This window comes from Cyprinus carpio, chromosome A12 (assembly GCF_018340385.1).
Source record: "Cyprinus carpio isolate SPL01 chromosome A12, ASM1834038v1, whole genome shotgun sequence".
Classification (NCBI taxonomy): Eukaryota; Metazoa; Chordata; class Actinopteri; order Cypriniformes; family Cyprinidae; genus Cyprinus; species Cyprinus carpio.
In genome coordinates, this window is record NC_056583.1 from 19,698,859 (window position 1) to 19,725,385 (window position 26,527).

General features: G+C 36.6%; 1 protein-coding gene across 4 annotated transcripts in view; it reads right to left on the reverse strand.

Annotated features, from left to right (window-relative positions):
• Positions 1-26,527, reverse strand: part of LOC109096312 (protein sidekick-2-like) — a 266,779-nt gene that overhangs the window by 42,506 nt on the left and 197,746 nt on the right. For all 4 annotated transcript variants that reach the window (XM_042768024.1, XM_042768022.1, XM_042768023.1 and 1 more), the window contains exons 4-13: positions 25,708-25,855; positions 14,467-14,600; positions 13,317-13,428; positions 12,321-12,511; positions 11,830-11,913; positions 10,747-10,941; positions 6,323-6,439; positions 4,022-4,189; positions 3,773-3,875; positions 318-494 (exon numbers count right to left, since the gene is read on the reverse strand). In XM_042768024.1, the coding sequence (XP_042623958.1) occupies positions 318-494; positions 3,773-3,875; positions 4,022-4,189; positions 6,323-6,439; positions 10,747-10,941; positions 11,830-11,913; positions 12,321-12,511; positions 13,317-13,428; positions 14,467-14,600; positions 25,708-25,855 (1,429 nt within the window). The remainder of the gene's footprint in view (positions 1-317; positions 495-3,772; positions 3,876-4,021; positions 4,190-6,322; positions 6,440-10,746; positions 10,942-11,829; positions 11,914-12,320; positions 12,512-13,316; positions 13,429-14,466; positions 14,601-25,707; positions 25,856-26,527) is intronic.

The window sequence follows — 26,527 nt, forward strand, 5'->3', positions numbered from 1 at the left end:
CGACTACTGTATTAATTGATATGAGACATGAACATTAAAAAAAGAAAGAGGCAAAGTGAATCACAATATGTTTGGTAGATAAAAGAGAAAGGTGAAGATAAACAGAATGAAAAAATGGAGGCAACAAGACAAGAGAAAAAGAGGCCGAATGAGTACAGGGATATTGTTAATAAACAGGGATATTGAAAAACTGAATGAGATACGATTCAGAGAGCAGGGTGAGAACAAATCAAAAAGAAATGATCAGAAGATATGAAGGACTGCATGGCTAGGGAACCGAGTAGAGAGGATGATGGCAGTGCGTTTTCATCTCTGACCTCACGCGTAAGTGCGCACTACGGGAATCATTGCCGCCCACTGATGTCACTCTGCAGGTGTATGTGCCGATGTCACCTGACCAGGTCTGAGAGATGTGCAGCGTACCGTTGACATCCAGCCGCAGTCGAGGCAGAGACTGAGGAATGATCACCTGACCGTCCTTCTCCCAAACAAACCTGAATGCACACACAAACACCAACATTGACCACAAATACTGTACAGGTCTTCAAATATCAGTTCATTTTGAGGCCATCATTGTGTATTGCTGTTTTCAAAACTATTTATTCTTTTATTCAATTACAGATAACATTAAATCCAATACAATGCACTTTCTAATGTGACATTTTACACATTAAGTTGAAAAATTGTACAGCAGGACTTGATTTGATCAATCTGACTTTGATCAGTGAAAATTTAAGTTACAATGTCATTGGTGCTTGTTAAAGCCCTTCACTATTTCAAACCTTTGGACCCATAAGCAACATATTTTCTAGAAACACCCTAGAAACCACTTAGTAAACAGAACACTCAGAACACATCAAATACCTAGTGACAGCATAGAAACCACCCAGAAAACCCTAGAATACTCTAGCATCCACTTAGTAACAGCCTAGTAATCACCCAGAACATTCTAGCATCCACATAGTAACACCCTAGCAACTACCCAGAACATTCTAGCATCCGCCTAGCAATGGCTTAGCAACCAAATACACTAACATCCATGTAACAACTGCATAGCAACCGCCTACAACGTTTCAGCATCCACCTAGTAACACCCTAGCAACCACCCAGACTGTTCTAGCATTCATCTAGTAAAAACCCTGAAACCACCAAAAACACTCAAGGATTCACCTAGTAACACCCAAGCAACCACCCAGAACATTCTAGCATTCACCTAACAACACCCTAGCAACCTAATACACTAATACCCACCTAATAAAGGCATAGCTCCCACCTAGAATGTTCTAGCATCCATCTTATTCGTATTCAATTCAGATTTGATGTTGTCATGTTAATTAAAGTTAATCTAAAAACTAAAATACCTGTATTAATGACATTTGATATTACAACTGTATTAAGAATGATTTATTTGTATCATTTCATTAAATGTGAAGCAGTAGTTCCTTTGTGCCGCTGGTCAGGCAGCCACTATATATACTGTATGACACCTGTGTGTATGAAGCAGTGTATTTAACTGAGCAGTTCCACATATTACATTCATCACAAAGACACTGTACAGAGTTCAGGGAACATCCAAGGTCATCAGAAGCTTCTAACAGATGTGTCCAAGATCTGCGTAATCAATAAGACTCTCACACACACGCTGGAGACAGATCCGCATTCACAAACACTCGTGATTAATTGCATCATGGCCTGGCTTGTTGGAAATCCTTTTACTGCTGCTATCAATTACTGCTTGCATCCAACACAATTATCCTTCCTTCTCATCCCTCATTCTTTACAAAATAAGCTAAAAGCCTCCACGGGTGTTCGGAAGGAGGTTAAGGAGGAAGAGATGGAAGAGGAAGACAGAGAGGGAGCCTGACTGAATCACTGAAAAAATACTCTTAAAAGTCATCACTAAATGAAGTTCAGGTTCTCATTAGGAGCAAGTCTTTGGAAGTTTGCAGGTTTTTAATGAGAGTTCGAATCTTGCCATCAAATCACTCCTCAAGGTCGAGGCTGTAGACTTCCAATTGAGCGCACTGGGACTGCAGGCAGATTCTGGGGAACTATACGGGGGTTGTAAATGTTGAGATAATGTAATGGCTCATGATTTCACGCTGGTGCGGCATCATTAACACTAGACAATTTTATCCATCAGGATTTGAATGCTGTGAAACATGGCAGGCTATGATATTGCTAGGGCATGCATCACTACCACTAGTGCTCATACTCAGGGTTAAGCATTTTAACAACCCTTGCAATCCGTTCCAAGTTAGGAGTGAGATATTCCTACCTGCTCGATTGCCAACACTGTTCAAAGACACAGGCAAATAAAACATGGCGATGTTACTGTTAGCTTTGCAGTTGTTTGATTTTCAACAACATTGGTGTAGCTTGACATTTGAACTTGGGGATGGGGGGTTGGGGTCAAACCGAACAGATATTGATTACAGGTCGATTAGGTCAGTCACACTTTTAATTTTTTTTTTAGTTTTGCTATAGTAAATCTACAAATTCACACTCTGTGTACCATATTCAAGTGATTTTACTATGATTACATAGAGCAATAAGTGCATGATGTGGTTATGGCAATCAGATACATCGCACTGCTGTGCTTCTATTTTGCCACACTAAACTTAACAATAAACAATAATGTCCTAGCAAACACCCACAGCAATCTAGAACTTACAAGGCACCAGTCGACCAATGAATCTCTAGTTCTAGAGCGTTTTGGCTTTTTAGTTTTATTTTTGCCGATCTCTATTTCAGGAATTGCACACAAACTGCACTGCAATCCCAAATTTCCAAAAATGTAATTTGTCAAAAAAAGCCATTTAATGCCTGTTAAAGTAGTGTTTATAAGTGCAACGCTGCTTTGTTTACAGCAGCAACCAAAGAAACCCTATATCGCTGCTGTTCCATAAGCACCACCTACTGTCAGAGAGTGAATTTGCATTTTCATTCAGTTTTTATCAGTTTTTGTTTTCTGCAGGTCTTATGTAGCATAATTTCACAAATATAAAGTCAGACCATTCTGTTTTTGCTTTAAATCTTGAAATGATACAATCAAAAAAAAAAAAAAAAAAAAAAAAAAAAAAAAAAAAAAAATCTCATTCTATACTGTGTGTAGCATCTTTGTTTGGATCATGATTAAAATGCAATGGTTGCTTCTAATTTCAAATGGCTACAGATATTTTGCAGTTTACCTGTTATAGAGTAAATAAACAACAAATAAATTTGCTCAATGAAAGAAAAAATCGGACAATTAGCTTAAAAAAAAAAAAACGGAATCGGCCATGAAAAATCATGATCGGTGCATCACTATCTAGAATCCACCTAGTAATGTCTTGGCAATCACCTAGAATGTTTTAGCAACCATTAACCAAGCAATCACCAAAAATACCCTAGCAACCCACATTTTCAGAACTCTGATGAATCATTGCATTTCAAACATTTATGACGTATGTGGTAAAATCTCAAGTTGGAAGCCTGATATAAAGTGTCGTTTTAAACCTTAAGTGTATTTAGGGACTAAATAATATTATAGACACCTCAGAACTGCAAAGAAATGCACTGAAACCCCTTAGCAACTGTAGAGTAATGCCCTACATAGCATTTTGAAGGTGAAACACTTCACATAAATTCTTCTAAAAATGTAAATATCTAGCTAAATAATATTATTTTTTCTCCACCCACATGGTTGCAGTAGCATAAAAGTAGTTTCAAAAAATGCAAAACGTTTTATGTTTACAACAATTATTTGCAGTCAAGTGTATGTGGGCTGCACCTGACTGAGACGCTGGGGTCATGAGTCACACCGCAAGTCATGGTGGCTTTTGTTCCTTTGATGACGCTCTGATCCTGAGGAGGGTTAGTGATGCGTGTACGTGCTGTTCGATAAAACAAAGGAAATGCACATCAGTATATGCACAGAAATATGCACACAAACATACAAACACACTTAAACATGGACATCATAAAGTACAAAGATATTATCCTGTGATCTATACACTTCAAAACACACACACACACTCACCCCAGACCACGAGGTCGGCCGAGGCCTCGTCTATGCCACGGGAGTTGCTGGCCATGCAGGTGTAGGTGCCGACGTCTGATATGTGGGAGGGGCTTATGAGTAAACTTCCTGACTCCAGGAGAGTGAACCGCGGGAGCTGAACCGAACCACTTGCTAGCACTCGTTCTCCTGTGGAGAACACATACCCAGATATAAAAACAGTAAGTAAAAAGTGTCATTTTATAGGCTTTATGTTTGTCATGCAGCTTGGTTAATATAAACCAGTCTAAAATAAACCAAGTTGCAAGACAAAAATAAAGCCTTAATTAAAAGTTTATATAATATAATATAATATAATATAACATAATATATTATAATATAATACATTAAAATCAAGTTGTATTACACACATAAATTATATAATAAAAACATGGATTTTTTATTAATGAAAATTAAAAATTCTATGATTTATTAAATAAAACTATATTATAATATTAAAATTATATTATATTATATTATATTATATTATATTATATTATATTATATTATATTATATTATATTATATTAGTTATCTTTAATGACATCTTTATTAAACTATCCAGTTTAAGATCTGCAAGATCTGCATTCATAACAGACTTTCAACAAAACTGAAAGAACACAAAATCTCTCATTTTAAAGGATTTTTTTTTTATTGTTAAAGGGAAATTAAAAATTCTGTTAATTATGTGAGAAGGATAATGAGTGAAGGTATCAAGCTTCAGAAATGACACAGAGACACTATGAAAGTATAATAAAAGTGGTCAATATGACTCATGTACTAGTCTTCTGAAGTCATGTTGTAGTTTTGTGTGAGAAACCAGTGAGCTGTAACTGATTCATTGAAAAGATTTGACTCGTATTAATGATTTGTTTACATACTCTCTTATGAACAAGCCAAAAGAGCTAGGGTGATTTTTCATTGGAAAACAATGACTTAAATTTGGGTCTACTGCTCACACAAAGCTGTTGTTTGGTATCAGAGCACTTGGAATAAAGTGTAAGGAATCATACAGACTACTTTTCATGCTGCTTTTGCATTCTTTTTGAAGCTTAACAGCCTCAGTTGCCGTTCATTATAATTGTGTGCATGAAATATAAAGCACGGTGCTGGGGATGGACATTCTCCTCTAATTTGTCGGTCTTCTATACAATTATTTCCTTACAAAATCATAATTTTGTGGCAACAAATATCTTATATTTCAGAGGGCTCTGGTTAAAGATGTATTTGTAGCTTCTACAATGACTTTGAAACTTCTGATTTTTAATAGAGACAAGTAAAGGGGAAACAAACAAAACTAGGCTGGCCATTCATGTTGATTTTAACATTTTATAAGGGAGTTTTAGACTCTCTGTTCTGTGTAATGCACAGCATCACCCCTTTACTGTGGTAAAATCACAGTAAAGTACAACTTCAAGTGGCTTTATACTAAAGCAGTTGGTGTTCAATTTGGTGCTCAAGAAACATTTCTTATTATCAAAATTTAAAACCTTTTTGCTGCTTAATATTTTGTGGAAAGCATAATACACTACCATTCAAATGCTAAGAAAGAAAGAAAGAAAGAAAGAAAGAAAGAAAGAAAGAAAGAAAGAAAGAAAGTATTAGTATACGGAAAGAGAAATATTACATTTATTCAGGAAGTATTAAATTAATCAAAATGACAGTAAAGACATTTATAATGTAACAAAAGATTACTGTTTCAAATAAATGTTTTTCATTGAACTTTTTACACAAAAACATTAAAAATAAGAACTATTATTAATAAATGAGCACCAATAATAATTGAAAATAGTTCACCACCAAATCAGCTTATTACAATGATTTTTAATTTTTTTTTTATCACAGCAGTTATTTTTATTTTACAATATATTCCATCACCAAAACAGTCAAAATTGTAATAATATTTCACAATACAACTGGTTTTACTCTAAATTTGATCAAATAAATGCAGTCTTGGTGAGACTTCTTTTTAAAACGTTATAAAATCTTGCAGACCCCAAACCTTTGAACTGTATTGAACATACAGAATTTTTTTTTTTTTTAATGCAGATTTGCATAATTGTAGCCTATGTCAAATCACACAATCGGTTTCATGCCTGATGACATCCGAAGAGTGTAACATGTCAAGGCGACATTGCAGTTAAACAGTGCAATAGAGTGGCAAAAAATAAACCGGCTAGAGCAGGTAAAACAGAGGAACAGAGAGGTGCAGCCTGGGAGCTGACACTTTGTAGTTGTTCTTCTGAAATGTGTGAGTGGAGACAATGAAGGATGTGTTCTTCACCTTTCTGCCAGGTGATGGCAGGACGGGGTGCTCCTGAGGTCTCACAGTGAAGGATAACTGACATGCCGTCAATCACAGTGCTGTCGGAAGGACCTGCCGTGATGTTCGGTGCTATACCTGTGAGAGAAGCACACACTGTTAAAAATGATTTGGGCTTTTAGTCAGAGGGACTATTGTTGTCAAGCTGAGAGAACTCATTGCCCATTACAACAAAGCAAGAAGAGTTACAACAACTTCAACTTGAAAAAAGCGCGGAAACTCATTAAAAACTCATAATAATCCGTTCAGTTCACTTCATAAAATAGGTCAAGGTGGACATTTCAACCAACACGCATGCGCCCGCAGTGACGTCACGCGCCATGTTTAACTCTAAAAAACCAGATCACACCCACATCTTTTCCTCCTAGCAGACCAGCCGTCCAAGTAAGTACAAAAAAAATTTTAACAAATAAGATCATCTGTTGGTAATGTGCATTCGTCATCTCAAGTCTTTCAGCCTCAAATGATCCGTAAACATAACCTGTGATCAATATTTCATGTTCGATCGTTTTTTGGAAATACGTTAGCATGTTAGCGCCGGAGTGTCACAGCAGGGTTGAGCCTCAAATTCGACATTAACAAGTATTCGGCACCGCACTCAATCAACCAGGCACAGCATTAACCCGAGCGGCAACCTCGCGCTCTCTCTCGTGAAGCCAATAAGGAAGTGACTAAAACTGTAATTCATCGACTGGCCGCTTGAGGCTGGCTGCAAAAGGGAGTCAGTCCCATAGACTCCCCATGTTAAAATGCCCAACTTTACAGCAGAAAAAAAAACGTTTACAGCCTGAAATTATTATATGATTTTGGTCTATATTGCTAATTTTTGCCCTTCATGACAACTGTGAGGGGGGGAAATTTTTTTATAACTCATCCGTTTAAATTATATTAAGCCTTAAAGTTCTGCATATTTAAGGGCGTGGTCACTTGAGTGACAGGTGGATTGGCGCTGCTGACAATGCCGTCGCGCTAGGTGGGCGTGGCTTCAGCAACCAGCTCCCGCCTTTTTGCCCATTTTCGATTATCCAGGAGAGTCGCTTGGTGACGCGCTGCCAAGATGGTGACTGCCCGCTCTGCACACTTTGAGCTTCATAACCGCTCTTCAGGTGTGGACGCTAATATCGTTATCTTCATAGTTAACATTACATTAAACTCTATGCATTAACCGACAGCGAGATAACAGAGCAACTCATGGTCAGTGGGGAAGAGGAGTGCAAAAAAATAAAAAACACTGCCCACCGCCGTAGTGTATGGACTATATTTTTTATGTTGAGTTAGATGCGGTATAAACACGTAGTGATAGGTGATTGTTTTCATGTGTAGTGATATGTGTGCCGTACACTCTGTATCCATGGCAACGCGCAGCAGTGGGGGTGAACGGTCGCGCAGACCGCCAGTTGGAGGTCAGACGTGGGTTTTTTGCAAGGGGGAAAGTAAAGTATGAATGTAGATGGATGTAGATTATGACAGACAGTAAACCTCCTCTAATTAATGTACTTGGATAGGCATTTGATACAGACTGAATAAATAAGGAAATGGCTCTGTAAGATGGAGTAGATGGAGAGAAGGCCAGAGTTTTCAAGTTACCTCTTTGAACTGAAAGCTCAGTTTCCGTCATTTGAGGGTTGACAAAAACCAGAGTTCTGATATCAACTGAATTCACGTATTGTGTTATTGCAGGCATCAAACCAAAGGAAGAGAGCAGCAGCTTTGCAGGGACTGCCATGGTACATGAAGGAAAATCCATTTACATTGATGAAAAGATGTGAGGTAAGCAGCAAAATGTTGTTTAATGATACAAAAACTAGTTCACAATGGACATGGTTACACAGAATTTCAGGCACCCTCTGTGTGGATACACTATATAGCAAAACATGTCTAAAGCACAGGCACCTTTTTGTTTTTTGTTTGTTTTTGCATGAAGCCAACAGATCTTGGGGAGGACTTCATCAAAGGAATGGTGATTGGAATCCTTTTGGTCGTTGAAGACTTGAAAGAGCCCCTCCCAGTTTCATACAACGATGTTGCCATTGTCATTGAGGAAAAGATTGTCATGCGTCATCTTGGTGATGTACCCAACGCTTTTGTGAACCTGATGGGCCTGCTGTACATGCTGAACCTTGACTATCCAAAAGAGATGAAATATACTTTTGAGGTGATTCAGCGCCTGTTCATGGGAATCGGGTCTGAGATGTGCACTCCCAGGGTCCACTCTCTAAAGAATAAACTGCTCAGTTAGAGGGATGGCTCAGGAGGATGTTTCTGCATTTGGCCATGAGGAAGTTTTCTAATTTTCTTGCCATTTGTCCACTATGTAGTAAGAGGAAATAAATGTAAAGCCCTTCTGTGGGTCACAACAGTTCATGTTTTTATGTTCTAACAGATGTCTATTGCTCTCTGTGGAGGAAATGTCTCTTGCAGACACTAATTTGTATTTTATGTTGTAGAGCAAACATGAACAGAGTGGAGATTTCTGTAATGTTTGAACGTGTTCATTTTCTGGCTGACATTTGAGCAAGTTTCTCAGATACATTATTTGTTTTGTTTTTACAAATCTTTCTGCAATTTACTGCAGCAACTCTGAACATCCACAACAATGGACTCAGTTGAATTTGGAGAGTTATTTTTTTTTCGCCAAAGGAAGGCTGCACTTATTTTTATGTATTATATTATTATTTGTGGAACAGTGTAATTTCAGTTAAAAAGCAGCCCCAAGCAAAAGTGTGTTAGAGAGTGTAAAGGTAAAATTGTGAACATGTCCCAAGGAAGGTCTTTTTTTGATGTCTCAATTTTAAAGCAAGGCTGGTTGAAGTTGGACTTGTTGGGGTTTTAATAAAGGTCCTTATTGAATTGGATTTCATCTCTTACTTTTTATATAATTTAATCTCTTACTTTTCAGCTTTTTTTTTCATGTGTTAATATTTAAGTTTGTCTGGCCAATTCTCATGTAGATTTTTTGTAGATATTTGCTTAAATTTTTGAAATCTAGCAATTTCTGTAAACTCAAGTAACTTGGCAATAGAGCATGAGAAAAAAAAAGTAATAATGTTGCCCTAACTTGATAAAACAATTTAAACCAACATCTTTTTTAGTTCTCCCAAGTAATGTTTTCCAGCCCACATTACTTGATACAGAAAGTTGAGTCAACAAATCACGAGTTGTATCAATTATGTATTCCATGTTTAGCCAACTTGATTAACAGTTGTAGGAACTTGATCAAATAAATTCAACCAACATCTCTTAAAGTTATCTCAAATAATATTTTAAAGTCCAACTTACTTGATACAGGAAGTTGAGTCAACAGACGGCATGTTGCATCAATTCATGTTTTGAAGTGTAATAAACTTGACACTATAAGTTGACTCAAATTAACTCAGTCAAAGCAACAAGATGACTTGACTTAGTTAAGTTGAGTCAACTAATCTTTTTTTACAGTGCAGCAACTGCATGAGAAATAGAGATGTACAACAGCACACGCAAGTTCAAACACCTCCTCAGATTCGTAAGCACTGGGAAATCACACAAAACTTGATTCACGCGGATCAAAGCGTGGCTTAGAAACCAAACCAAAGTAAAGAAAACAACGGAATGAAAGCAGGTATGAAACTAAAAGCTGAACAACAGAAGAAAAACAATTCACTGGGAAACGTAGACAAGCAAGTTAAATTGGGATTTTGGAGGTACTTAATACTTAAAGGAATAATTAAAATGTCGTCATTATTGATTCACCCTCATTTCATTCCAAACCTGTATGACGTACTTTCTTCTATAGAGAACAAAACATAATATTTTATTGATGTTGATTTGGACCCCATTGACTTTTTACAGTTTGGACAAATATAGTTCCTCAAAATATTATCTTTTGTGTTCCACAGAGTAAAGCATATAGGTTTGGAATGACATAAACTTGAGGTAAAGTACGACAAGATCTTCATTTTGGATAAACTACCTTTAATTTTAGTACCGTCCATATCCAGTATCTGTGTTCATTGTAAGCAGAGGAAAATAGCGGCTAGCTTTGGTGTTTAGTGTTTTAGAGAGCTCTATGTGTCTCTGAGCGGTAAGATAAGCTCAGTCAGTCCTCTATAAAAGCCCTCTTTATCTCTCCGTGTCTCTCGGTCGGTCTCTCTCCTCCTCACAACTCTTCCTCACAACAGGGTATTAATCACAGCTTTAGCACACTGACAAAAAGCACATCAGCGACACGAGAGAAAATGAAGACCGGGAGAAAGAAAGACAGAAAGGTTGGTATGGCATTCAAAGCCTTTTTGATTGCAAGAGAAAGAGACTGAGAGAGAGGCAGAAGACATAAACGTCATGTAGAACATGAGAGGCAGAAAGAGGAAAGGTGTAATCCGGAGAGTGGGACGGATGGATGAACTCACTCGTAACGGCGAGGTAGGTGTTGGTCTGCACCTCTCCAGCCTGGTTGCGAGCGAAGCACTGGAACATTCCGGTGTCGTCGGGCAGGAGGCCGTTAACCTGGAGACTACCTCCTGCTAGAACTCTGTAGCGCGGGGTCTTCACAGGGCTTATGGGTACTGCATCCTTGTACCACACAATATCAGGCTGTGGCACACCTAAGATGAATAGGAATATATATAAAGGTAACCAACTGAATAAAGAAAGAACTGAATAATTAAATATATATAAAATTATATAAATTAAATTATAAAATATTACAAATATTAAATATAATTATTTAATGATAACAATAATAAATGAAATTATATTAAAATATTATAATAAATATAATATATTACATTTATACATAAAAATAAATAAAGATATTATAATAATTATGTAAGAACAAATAATTTATTAATAATTATTAAATACATTTATAAAAAATAAACATTGTATATAAACTATTTAAAATTAAAATATAAATCAATGTATACAAATATATATTTTATATATTATTATAAAAATACTGTATAAAAATATTATATTATATATAATATATATATAATAATGTATAATTTATGTATAATCATTTATTCATAATTAATAAAAAAGTACCATAAACACTGACTATAAAAAAATTAAATATATATATATATAAATATATATATATGATATATATATAATATATATATATATATATATAGATATATATATATCCCTAACCCAATATTAATCATAAATGAATGGCGACTATAACGTTACCACACCTTGATCTAACTGGGTCTGATGCAACAAAGCTTTAACTTTTCCATGTTAATCTGAGATTTCCCTGACTCTCTACAATTGAAAATACTTTATTAGGTACAGGTAGCTCCGCCCACAGCAGAATCACACTATTCAAAAATCATGTTCCATATGGCTGTATATTGAACATCTGATTGGCTGATCTGTTCCGATTAACTGTGGATGCTTTGTGCAGCATGCTGCTGTCAGTAAGGACAGAACAAATTACTTAATGCTTGAAAAACCTCATTAGGAGGAGGTGTCAGGAGGTGTCTCACCTCTGGCCTGGCAGGGAATGTCCACTACTTTTTCCATCTCAGCTGTGATGTGTTTTTCTGGTTCCTTCACAAACTGAGGCGGTTCTAAAGGAAGAAAGAGCAAAAGAGATTAGGCTGTGACCTCCACATGTGCACTTGAGAGAAAAACACCACAGACAGACAACACAGGAAGCAAGACTGAACATTTTCAAATAAATAGGACTGTTGTTGGATTTTTGAGAACATCCTGTTCAGTTTTTTTTTTTGGTTTTACTCTGACAACAGAACATTTCCATAGAGACAGAGATAGAAAAATGGCCCTAAATGAAACATATACTATAAATAGTGACTAGTTACAGCTAGCTAAAACAACATGTAAAAGTTAGATAGACGGTGAAACGAAGAATTAGAAGGAAGCAAAATTATAACTGTTTTTAGTGCAAGAGACCTTGCATTAGTAATGCACTTGAGGAAGTTATTTACACAAGAACTGGTGTGTAACTGTGTATTACCAAGCACATGTAGGTACGCTCCAGCGCTGACAGAGGGAACACTGCTGCTACGGAGGACAGCTTCACACTCGTAGAAGCCAGAGTCGCTGACCACCGGACTCAACACTGTCAGTCTACGGTTAAAATCACTCAGTCCACTGCTCACCGGAACACCATCCTTCTTCCAACTGATGCTCAGCTTTATTAAAGGCCTGATAGAGAATTCAAATGGTGTAGAAAGAGAAAAGAAGGTTATTGTGAACTTTTAAATATTTTGCTTTTCTGACTAAATAAATTTGAAGTAATGTTCCAGGTACAAAGCAACTGAAGTTCTATCAACATAATCTGTTGTAATAATGCTTTTTGTTTAATTAAAAATACATTTAGTTTAAACCTTTGTACTTGAAGTGGCAAGAAAATGTACTTGAAGGGGCAAGAAAATACATCTCCAATATTGAAATATATTTTGGGTATGTAAAGTATTTATTCAAATACTAAAAAAATAATAAATAAATAAATACCTTTAACTATAGACTTCAACCATAAGTCAAAATGTATTTAATTTGTATTTTTTTTTTTTTTAAATAAGTAAAACACATATTTTATTTAATTATGTTAATGGTTGGTATTTTATTTCTTGAATGTGAATCTTTTTCCAGTAAATATGTCTTTAAAGCTCTTTGTAAATACTATTTTTAAAGCTGTAGACAGTTTTTTTGTCTTTTGTAATTGACAGCATGCCATGGATTCTGTCAATAGAGCTTAACTCTGAAACATTCATCCACTAATTTTGAAGTCCATAGTGAGATGCTCATAAAAAAACCAAAGTTAATAAAAACCAAAAACATAAGACCAAGTTTCAATGGAGTCTGTACGTCACATTAAATAATTATGGAAAAGCGGTGAGAAAAAGAATACAAAGTTTGACAGTCTTCAATCCACTGCTCGCCTTGTAATCACCATAATTAAAATCATTTTCCTTTCATTCAAACTGTGAAGGAATCAGAGGTTGGTCACCTAGCGTTGGCCACACACTCCATGGTGATCTCAGAGGTGCCAGAGATGACACTGGTGTTCCTCGGCGGGATGACAATGGTGGGAGCGATGGGGTCTGCAGGACCACCAACATCTACAGCAGAAGAGAAATGTGAGAATGAAAAAACGATGTGTGCTATGACACACAGGTAAAGGACATTATCGAGTGAGTGTTTTTAATAGAACTCTGATCTGTCATCTTCAGGTGTGAGTGTGTCCAGATGTAGGAAGTGCCAGCCGATGTACTGTACATGTTACAACAAGTGTGACAGGTTTGTGTTTGGAAGAGGAACTTATATCCCTGCTCTTCTGGCAGCTATGTGTGCGTGTGTGTGTGTGTGTGTGTGTGTGTGTGTGTGTGTGTGTGTGTGTGTGTGTGTGTGGAGCTCTGTCAGAGACAGTCTCTGTAAAGCACTGATATTCAACTAAAGCTTCTGGGAAGGACTGTCCTCTACACACACACACACACACATCTCCCACGATCTCTAATCTCCCCGATGTCTCTGCACCAAACTTTAGTTCCTCCTGTGCTAGACTCAAAAATATCATACCCTGGTTTGCCGGGAGAATATGATATACTGAAACTCGTACAAAGTACAATCCATAACAATATTCGCGCTGTGGAAGCTGTGAGAGTGAATCAAAGCACTGTCACAGACAGAAGACAAATATCTATTTGTCTATAGCCTGTTTTTCTAAGGTTTATATGTTCATAATATAAACCAGCATGCTGTCTAAAATAGAAAGACAAGATTTAAAGATCTTTGTTTCAATTTCACTCTTTCGCATATGAATGTGGGAGATTAAGAACAGAAGTATATGCATACATATTTAATCTTACACTATATACTAAGAGTCACATTAAGAAATTACACACAGCATTTTTAAAATAAAACATAAACAAATTTATTCAAATTAACAAATTAGCACAAAATTGGTGTTACTAATTACTAATTTACAATATTGGCAATAATATTTAAATTATTACTGGTTAATGTTATTGGCCAGAATTTTGATATATGCACACCCCTAGCTGTAATATAATAGTTGGCATCAGTATAATCATTTGTAAAACTTATTATTAATTTTAGTCTAAAGGAGGAAGTCCAAGTCCAAATCTCTACAGACTTACTTTCCACAGACAGCGTTATGGGCTGACCAGTCTTGTTTTCGCCATTCTTGTCATTCACGGCTTGTACATAGTATCTTCCAGCATCTGGGGCCACTGTGGACAGGATGACCAGCGTATTGTCCAGAGTAATGGCTCTGTGAGAAAACAACAAGCAGAATCATGGTCAAAAATCACCAGCTGTCATATATCACACACAAGCACTGATTCATAACACAGCATCAGTAATATCACCACAAACTACACACCAAATGCTCAGTGCTGCGCTTGAAAAGCTGATATTTACATGAAATATTCCCCACGGATGTTTCAGAGCCTGTGGAGTACTAATTCACTGCCATCTTTATGCCTATTCATATACACAAAGGGAAATGTCTTTAAAAACACGACAGGATTTGGAATGTTTATTTTTTTTATTTTTATTTTTTTCTCAATCATTGACGCAACGACTCATTTAGACATAATAAACAAACTTAATTTCTCAATCTGTCATTTCCCCTCCAGATCAACAACTCCATGAAATGACTTTGCTCCATAAAAATCACACAAACTACTGGTGTCAGGAAAATGCAACAGCTGGTATGATGGAAGATATTTATTTTTTTTTTTTTTTTTTCATTAAAACAAAAATATTACTACCATTATCCATTTTATAGGCATTTTCCATCTTTTAATTAAGCCTTTATTAAATTCAAGTACTTTGAAATATAGTTGAAATTATATATATATATATATATATATATATATATATATATATATATATATATATAATTTCATTGTTTAACATTACCTGTAAAGGGACAAGAAAATAAATTAAAACAACTTGTGCTACACATGTAACACTAATTCCTCTTTAATAGTACATTCACGCATCTCAATTTGAATAACCAGCTATCTCCACCTGACTGCCCCATTGCTGTCCACTGGGCCGAGTCCTGACACTTACCCCATGGAGTCCCAATTACCGTGCCTCCTTTGTTTACAATCAATGTTTTCTCATTATGACTATGTGTTGGACAATTGAGGAAGAATTGTTCGTTCTGCGTGGCTGCCCTCGACCCGTCTCATACACCCACAGTCTTTGAGTTGGCACCCACGTTCCCCCAGCCCAAGTCCTCCGGGGTGCGGAATGCTAATAGAAATTTGTCCGTCTCACTGTAAGAATACCAAATGTGTGCCGAAGCCCTAGAGCCGCTAGCACAACAAGGCTGCAGATGCTTACTGATATAGTCAGCATATTTTGAGGCAAAACTGACAGATCTTTCGCTCATCTTTCATTCTCTCTTGGCTTTACGAAGACTATAACCCAGATGATAGGCTTGCGATTGTACAGTATATTTTTATACAACACCTCTAAATCTGTTGTGTCTGTATACATAAACCTTAGCAAACGGCATGCAATATTTATAACTACAGCTGATACTGAAGTTTTAATTCACTATCTACGTATACTTCTGAGTGCCCTTCACAAGACATCAAATCTTCTTCATATAGTAATCTGCTTCAACCTGGAGTTCTATTACTTTGGTTAAAAATAAATGTCTGTGTGTGTTATTTTTTTTTATCCTTTCCATCAATCTGTTGTAGACACATTGTAGTGGCGGCAAAGTCAGAAAGAACTAGTTCAGATCCCTGTATGATGAAACAACATTTGTAAGTGAAATAAATATTTACTGACAAAACAAACAAACAATATGATTATGTATTACTAAGTAAATTAGTAAGGTTAATTCAAATTTATGTTGGCTTTTAAATGTACTGTAAATAAATTTTAATTTAAATGTCAATGTTGAAACCAAAGTATTGTATTAAACACATCAGTGTTATTTTAGTATTATTTATACTATTTTAGTATTTATTAATATTCTGAATCAGGTTTTATTTTATATCTTCAAGTTTCCATTTTTACATTTTAATCGTTATGTGATTTTGTCATTTTTGTTAATTATTATTATTATTTTTTTTTTTTGTATATGCCTTTAATTTATTTTTATTAATTTTTTTGTTTATTTCATTTTATACTTCAATTTAACTCAGAGATTGAATTACTGTTAATGGTACTTTAAATCCTTTTAGCGGGCTTCCACCCCTAGTGGGCTATGCCAAGTGTCATATTACAATATTTTATAATCAAAACTTTTTCTAATCTTGATATATCGTTGGAAAGGTCTGATTCTCAAGCTTCCACATCTGGTGACTATTTTGTGATAGAATTAATATTGTGACAGAAATAATAAATTAATGGGGAAAAAAAATCATTGGAGTTTGGATATCACCTGTTGGCTCTTTTTTTTTTTTTGGCATAGTGCCTATACAAAATTTCACAGAAACTTCTTTTTTTTTTTTGATAACTTCAATTTTGGAACATAATTTAGTTAGACATATTAAACAGATTTTGTAATCCATTTATTTTATATAAATTTATTTTAGTACAGCAGATTTTCTTAACAGTAAAAACTTTTTACATTTTTCATGCCTTAGGTCTGTATTATAAAGCGTTCATGAATAACAACAATTTAAAGGGTTAGTTCACCCAAAAATGTCATACTCACCATTATGTCATTTCAAACCCATAAGACCTTTGTTAATCTTCAGAAGACAAATTAAGATATTTTTGATGTAATCTGAGTGCTGTCTGACCCTGCATAGACAGCAATGCAACTGAAATGTTCCCAAGTCCAGAAAGAAGCAAGGAGATATGCTGTTTCCGTTCAGATCAAATAACATCAGGAAACAGATCCGGCATGACGCAGCTGACACAGAACAACATACGTCCAGTGGATATTCTCCAAAATGGCACCAGGGTGATGCGGAGGAGATAAATTGTTGAACAAATTTTTTATTTATTTGTCTTTTGTGCACAAAAATTATTCTCGTAGCTTCGTATAATTGCAGATGAACCACTGATATCACATGGATTATTTTACAGATCTCCTTGCTACGTTTATGGACTTAGGAACATTTCAGTTGCATTACTGTCTATGCAGGGTCAGACAGCTCCAGATTCCATCAAAAATATCTTAATTTGTGTTCCAAAGATGAACAAAGGTCTCACGGGTTTGAAACAACATAAGGGTGAGTAATTAATGACAGAATTTTCATTTTTGGGTGAACTATCCCTTTAAGTTCGGATAATGCATTTTCACGTCTATGTTCAAAAAAGGGGGGGAGGGGGGAGGGTGTTGACAGTAAAAATAAACTTTATTTCAGTTTATTTTTTATTTCATTTTTCAGCTCTATTTCAATTAACAAAAATATTTTGATAGTTTTAGTTAACAATAACAACCATGAAACTCATTGAGCTGTGGTGCTTGTGTGACTGAGTTCAAGTCCAGATTGCACTGTCTGGATTATGTTTTCCCATCATTTCCTTTCATTACACACATTCCTATTAATAAAAGAAGCAGCAAGGCCAAAAATAACAAAAAGTGCCAATAAAAACAACCAATAACATATATTGTGTGCACAGAGTGTTGCAGAACAGCATTTAGCAAACCAAATCATCAACAAAACAACACAAATTCAAATATTCATGAGTATCTGCATATTTAAAATTAATTTAGTCCTTAAGCACTGATTACACCAATCCAAACACTTTAAATAAAGATAAAACACATAAAATATTGAAATTACTGATTGCATTTACTGAATTGTTAAGTGATTGTAAACTAACCATTTCAAAAGAACAGTTTGCTTTATTAAAAAGCAAAAAGCATCATCCTATTCCTACACTTTGCCTGAAGATAAACCTTAACAACGGCACGATAAAGACATTACGCTCGAGTGCAGCCGGCTGTCACAGGATATTACATCAACCTCCTAAAATGATTAATGACTGCTGTATGATTAGAACAGCTCAACATAGAGGGATGACATAAGAGCGGATGATTGATTTTAATATCTCCTCATGCACACACTTGGTCTCAAATTTCTCCCGTTTTCAGCCCACGATGCATCGTTCCAGATGGATAAGGGGCCGGTTAATAAGGGCGAACGGCTGTGGTGTGATGATCTGTAGTGAATATTTCACTCTGCCTGGGTCCTGGTGTGGCAGGTGTCTGGGAGAGAGCCACACTGCTGCTGAATTATGTATTGGAAGAGGGACAGCGAGTGACCCAAGACTGCAAATTAATCTCAGGTGATTCCCTAAACCTGAGCACATAAAACGAAAATAAAGACACAGCTAGCAAACCGAGCAGCTAATGAGGCAGTGAAGAACACACACACACAAGCACATTTATATATGCACTTACATTGTTATTTTCTTATACTTTTATACCCATTCACACACAAACAATAAAATATGATTTACACTGCAAGCATACGACACCAAATTCCCGACTGACAGTGCACACATGATAAAGGTCATGCATAAACATTATTGCACATGTCTCACAGTACTCATAAATATAGCACATATACATGTTTTTGAAAGCACAGATGAATATGAAATAAGATGAAGCCTATGAACCCGTTTTATGTGGTAACAACATATGACAGAGGTAAATTATAAACTTAGAAACGCCAAAGAACATGTAATCCAGGCGTCCATGATGAATTCTGACATTTTTATCCATAATCCTTGCGTAATATAATAAAATTATTCAAGGAACTCCTAATGAAACCTGCATATACAGTGAATGAGGATAAAATAAATAAGTAAAAAAAATAAAAAAACATGCAGCTTATGGTACTTATTTACATTTTGAGGATTTTAACAAACATATTTTTGGTAAAGACAAATGATAAGTCAAATCATACAGGTGGCTTATTAAGGAAAGATGTACTTTTGCTCTTCCGATCGATTCCACAATACCAGATCATATAGGCAATAAGTAATCACCTAGCAATCAGCCACGACACCTTAGCAACCACACAGCAACAAATCACTGAAAATCATAAGGCCTTACAAGCTGCATAGCAACATCCTAGCAACCAATCACAATACCTAAGTATCAGTAAAGCAAGTTTTGCTCTTATTTATTTGTGTGAAAATTTCAAAACATAGTTACTTTTTATATTTTTGTCTCACTCTTTTCCTGCCTTTGCTCTCTCTGCATGTATTTGAGTGTACTCCCAGGTGGTTGTGGGAAGATTTCATGAAATCAGTGATCAGTGACTGTTTCTTGTTGAATCACAGAGCTGAGAAATTAGTATCACTGTTGAGTTGTGTTTTCTCATCAGCATTCAGTTTCTGCAATCCTGCATTCTGCCAAAGATTGGCATTCTGGGAGAATTCATACAGTTCAAGTGTGCATAAAACATGTCTGTAGAACAGTTCAAAAACTTAATGAGCTGCCAACCTGGACAGCATTACAAGGCAACACGGGTTCACTCTCAATGCAAAGGTTCCAAAAAGTAGGAAACAATAATAATCATAAATATATGTTAAATCATAATCATAAGTTTATGGCATTATACAGTCAAATATGTTCGCATAATAACTGCTAAACTGTATATTTGTCCACTGTCCAAGCAAGGCGGCAACTGTGCTGGTTTCACATCTCTCGAAGCACCCTGGTTTTTTTTTTCTCACAATACAAATAACTTAAAAATTATTTTTACCCAAATCAGTATCTCATGACCATATAAATTAAATATAAATATTATGTAATATGTGGGATAATGTACAACTAAAAGGTTTTAATCTCTTCAGACCAGAAGATTCTATATGATCCCTCACTTATTATGGGACTTTTGGCTTAGCAACATGCTAACATCAAATTCTACAGGAACCAATTGTTGTAATGAAAACATTACGCCATTTATGAGGTTCATTTCATTTAGGATGTTGCTGATTAGAGAGCAAGGCAGCTCGAAACATAGCTTGTGTGCATCTGTGTTCGAATGTGTGTGTTTGCTGACCAACTATAACAGTTATACTTACACAATAGCGAATAGAATGGCATTTGTCAGTGCAGTGCTCTTTCAGCACTCTCCAGGGTGCAGCAGAGTCCGCAGTCAATGACCTCTATTACACTTATACAAATATGCACGGCACAAGCCACGGTCCCTTTAGAGTCAATAGGATCTCGAGCGAATAGCACATGCACAAAGTCATGGTAAATATATCTGGAAACACTTACAAATAATGACAGGACACACACAAGCAGATCTAGCGCACACACACAGCACAAGCTGAATACAGGTGGTCAAATAAAACTGACAGAAAGAATATGCTTGAATTTCCCAGGGAAATTCCCAGGAATGGAAAACTGGCAGTCGGAAAACACGTTGTGCTCACATATGCGAGCAACACCTGTCTAACAAACAAAAGCTAATGCTATTGCTGCAGCCAATATTTTAAGTTTTATGCTGTAGAAAAACAGAAGTAGCACCTCTGGTGCCATCAGCATCCGTTGAAAGGAAATTCTTTCTGACACTAGTCAAATATATTCAGGCCTCAAATAAAACCTCAATTTTACCACCCACTAACAGGAACCTGAGCCAGACTATGTGTCCTAAAAGTTTAGCATAACCATCCCTGCTGAAACTGCTGGAAGCCTTATATGTCAGTGAAAAATAGATGCAATGCTAGTTTGGATCAAATCTGCTTGGGCTCTATACATCTGGTCTGGAATGATTGTATGAATATTACAATCCATTTATGGTACGATTTAGTCAAACAGTTTCTCACTGACCATGTTTATATGCACAAATAATATCAGAATTTAGTCATATTCGGTTTGTTTATGTGTTTTTAACACCAAAGAGTTTCCACAGTGTTTTGCAAACCTGACCATAGTGCGTCTACAGGTGCAGATGGTTGAATTTATTTTTTACTTACACACCTTCAGCAGATGCATGACTAAGGGTTGTGAAATATTTTTGGAGGGGGGAGGAAACTGATTATTTTTAGAAATGCACATAAATGATTCTCATGACCTGTATTTTGTGCTCCTGTGCACTATTGTCGAAACGGTTTATTCATTTACTGTGAAACATTATTAAAATGAATTATTAACAAGCACTTCCCATATTCCCAGAATAGAAAAAAAATGAGTTTATTCAACATATGCTGATTACTGTGTTTACAGGAATAGTCTAGTGGCTGGGAAAAAATATGTATACTTTAATCAGAAAATGATTTGCATGCAAACACACTTAATGCACTTTACCAACTCACACCTGTGATTATAAATTGCAGATCACACTGAATGAGGCTTGCAATATCAAACAACTGCATAAATATAAGCTCTTTGTTCAGAGGGATGTAGGCATGCTGTAGAAAGGCCATCACCTGTGTCCCATCACCAATACACACTTTGCCCTGGAAATGTCTATCATTATGGAGGGACTGGTTTGTGCCAGTGTGTCACAAGAGCTGCCTAAACACTCAACAACCATGCATTTAAGGGTATCCTGTTAGAAATTGTTTTCTGGAAAAGAGAAACTCAAAGAGGAGAGTGTTGAATGAGTAACAGTCATCCAAATGCTGAGGACTATTGGCCTCTCATCTAAACCAAATTCTTTAGTTGAATAGGTCAGAATGCAATGGACAAAATCTAAATAGAAAACAGAATAGCTCCTTTCCTTTAACACTCGCTAGGAGTGGTGCAGCTCCTGGAATGTGTTTACCATCTGAGGTTCTGATTATACACAACATTAGCCCTCCCAAATAACACAACAAATCAAATGCAGTCAGTGGAAAAGGGCCTTTCAATTGCATTCCTTTTCAATAATGAAAGACTAATGGCTATTGCAGTTAAATGACTGCTTTCAAGCCGCTCTCTCGCTCCCTGTAGGCAGGAAAGTAATGAAGGGAGATTGCCGACTTCGACATGCAAGACTGCTATGGGACACACCGACTGATGGTACCGGAGACATGAGATGTGTCCCTTTATGGACCTAATCTGAGTATCACTCTATATGATAGAACCATTAGGGCCTTTCGCACCGCTTTAGTTCCAGAACTAAATGTACAGTACTGGGACGATTTTGCGCAAACTATTTCCCAGTACCATTTAAAGGGTTGGATTTGCACCAACAGTGTACTAGGAAGTGATTTAAGCCGGTCGACAGCGACGTCATTTGTGCGTGGCGTTCAACAATGAAAACAAAGAAGAACAACGTTAACAACAAGAGGGTGGAGGACGCTGTGATCGGACCTGTGTTTTTGTTGTGTCTCGCGGGTTTCACAATAATGGACATTGAATGTCGATGTATACGCAAAGCGATTGAAAGAACAGAAAGGAGGACTAAGATTCTCCAATGACAACTGGCAGTGGTACATTTGCTACAAGTGCCTGCACTTCAGCATCCGTCCATCTATCGCTGTTCTCCATACTTGCGAAATAAGCTGATACAATGTTTACAGTATGTTTACACGGCTTTTTAAATTATGGGCGTTTTCGTATGCGTTTGGCCAATCAATGTATACTTACATCACGGTGTAGTACCAGATGTGCTGGTAAGACCATGCTCTGGAGTAGGAGCTAATTTGGTTCTTGAAAAAGGCAGTCTGGTACTAAAATCGTACACAGTTCCGGTGGTGCGAAAACACCAAAAAGTAGGTAGTTCTATAATTAGTTCTGGTACTATGAAAAGCTTCCTGCGGTGCAAAAGGCCCTATAGATAGTACGGTAGATAGTACGCTAGAAAGATAGGAAGAACAATAGATATTACAATAAATAAAACGATAGATAGAACCATATATAGAACAAAAGAACAACAGAATGACAGACAGACAGACAGACAGACAGACAGATGATAGATAGATAGAATTATGGAAGGATACAGATCTATACCACTATAGAAAAGAAAAAGAATAAAGAAAATGATCACAGTCTGAAGTGACAATGGCATCATTCCCTGAGAGCAGCACAGCCAACAGGAGCAGCTGCAGAGCCGGGATGGAGAAGAGAAAGTCCCAGTTGCAGCATCTCAGCACGAAATTGTCTCATCAAGGGGAAACTAGAGTCAGGGGAGCGTGGAGAGAGAAAGAATGCTACTTCTGCTGGACAAGCTTTACCAATCTACAGCTCAATTTACAACAAAATCTGTTCATTTTCTTCTTGCCCAACATGAGAAAAAAAAAAAGAAAGAAAGAAAAAATATATAATAACTTAGTTGATGGGCACACGTTGGTCAGGCTTCAGTGGCTGTGCACACACAAACACACAAGATGAAGCATTCCGAGTGAGTTTTTTTGAGTTCCTATAACTGTTCTAAGCTCTCATGTATTCATTAAAATCACCTCTGCATCACAGACATCTATATGAATGACAAAAAAACAGCAATATGGATAACAGTGTTTCTTTTGTAGGGCAAATCTTAAATGTCAGGGGCAAATTACATTACACTATTACCTTCCATGAAAAGCAATAAGTGGAATTTCATTTAAGAGAGATTGTTTGTTTGTTAATATTCTATTGATTACGGCAGCAGTAAATAACTTAATGAGGATCAAATGATGTAGAAAAACATTTTAATTGGGCATACATCCAGATGCACATTGCCTGGACTGCACCGATGGAATAACGCTGGCACTCTGTAAAATGGGGAATTATGGTGTGTAAATTACACTAAGCACACATTTTTATGCAATGCCTGTGCTGTTATCTGATTTGCATTGAATTCCTCTAGTAAATCAGGTATGAAAGCTATGCTATCAGCTGCACAAAATCATTTTTAGTGAATCGAATATCCAAATAAACATTATTTTAGATCATGTACAGTTTAGTAAAAAAATGCATGCTTACAAATAATAATTTACTACATTTATAGTCATGCATACAGGTTTGAATAAACAAAAGTTTGATTCTGATGACAACATTTTCATTTTCGGGTGAACTATCCCTCGGTTCAGGCCAAGATGTTTAATATTTAAGACTGGAAGTTTAGAACAAACCAGAATGCCTTCAATATACAGTAGTGCTACTACACAAGTACTGTAATAATATAATAGTCTAAGATATTTCACCCCCTCATGATTTAATCATGTGAGCATGTAAAAGGCAAATACTGAGTCATTTTTTCTCTTAAAACAAGAATGCTATTCTATAATTCAAACTTTCTATGTAACATAAACTTTACATAATTTGGCACAATGTCAACAGCACTGTTAACACAAATTAGCACTGTAGGCGACTCAAAAGAAAAGTGCTGGAAAATGTCATTTTAATATCCACTGCAGTACTCATGTGTGCAAGAAGTGTCTGAAGGGAGGCAGGGTTGTGAGTCAAAATGGAGAAACGCGGCTCTCTCCCAGGCATTGATTATCCTGCTCTCTTCTGGGCTGTGTGATTGCATGATTAGAGGGAAAAGAGACGGAGAGCAGATGAGAGGTGAGAGAAAAAGCTTTGTGCTTCTGAAAACTCTCCATTTCATGACCCTTGGGCCGAACAGCTAGTTTTCAGCCAAACGAGGGCCACCAAAATGAGTACAATCTAAAGAAAATAAAGAGCGAGAGATTAGAATTCACCAATCTAGAGCAGACGGATTCAGAAGCGGCAGGACGCTCTCAGACAGACTAGCAGTCTTCCATGGGTGTCTCGGTCAATGTTACGCTTATTTCCATTTTTTCACGGAGTCTTTGAAACTGCGACAGAGGTGCCAATGGCCTGATTAAAATTCAATTAAATGATTTTCCTGGAATAAATGTTATCTGCTCCACTCATTTGCACGAGGTAACCTTGGCTCAGAGCTAGAAACAGACGTTCATGTGCAAGCGAGATGCATAAGAGTGCAGGAAGGAGAACCCTGTGAAGGCAGTGTATCAGAGTATGAGGAAGACCGAAAAAATGGAAGAAACGGAAATATTTGGATACTTCATTTAAAGGCTTTGCAATGCCAGCTGACGCAAAGAAATCATGACTAAGATCGATAGATAGATAGATAGATAGATAGATAGATAGATAGATAGATAGATAGATAGATAGATAGATAGATAGATAGATAGATAGATAGATAGATAGATAGATAGATAGATAGATAGATAGATAGATAGATAGATAGATAGACTGCAGCAGGACTTATAACTCATTGGGGTTTTTGAGAGCACTCATGCTAGAAAGTCAATAAATGTTTACTGTATATGACAACAAACAACTCCACAAGCTCACATACACAATCAGAAACACCTGGAGGCGATAAACCTGTGTGTGTATCTCCAGACTAGATGTATAGTTACAAAGATCCCTCAAAATCAATCATGTACAATCAGACAGCTTGTGGAACGAAAAAGATAAAGACACAATAAAGGCGGGATAGAAAAAAAGAAACCCAACAGATTCACAGACTTACATTCGACTGCTGGGAGGGATTTTGCGGCCGTCTCTGAACCAGGTCACCTGTGGTTGAGGGAAACAGCGAATATGAGGCGCCGGTATTACGGCTCCTTCTCCTTGGGATACGGCTTGGGTTCGTTCCCCTTCCTCAAAACTTCCCATATCTATAGACAAAACACAAAACGAATGGTTAGAGTGAGCAAACTACAAAACACACGTGTTAAAACTGTTGTATAGTGCATATGTTACATTAAACATTAAACATCTGTCTAAATACTGACTCATAACTCCACTACAAATACAAACTGACTTTAATTTCTGGTAGAAGTGCCTACATCAGTGGATAAAAAACAGTTGCAGTATTTACGTTTGTCGTGTTGCCAGAGAATTTTCCAGTGTTTTCTAGTGTCTTTCACCATCTGCTTCAGTTGGGCAGCGTTTGACAGACGTGCTCTGACACAGCGCCAGACATCGGCGCGGCTGCCGTCCGACTGGGGATGATATGTGCCAGCTAGCTATCGGCCATGACAGTGACCAGAACTGACTCATCCGAATGGACGTTCACCATGTGTTAAATCAGCAGTCCTTCTTATTTACACCCCTATCCCCCGTCAGAACGTCCTGGTTGCAGGAACATGCACAAGTACCTAACTTCCTGTGGAAATTTATTTCAATCATATGTAAAAAATACCTGAAACAAGGTTTGTAGAGCAACTTTTACTCGCAACTTGTATGTTTTAAAAGGGTAGCACATCTAAAAAATAACATTTTGTCATCATTCACTCACCCTGATGACATTCCAATCCTGTATTATTATAACAAAGGCGGTCTAAGGC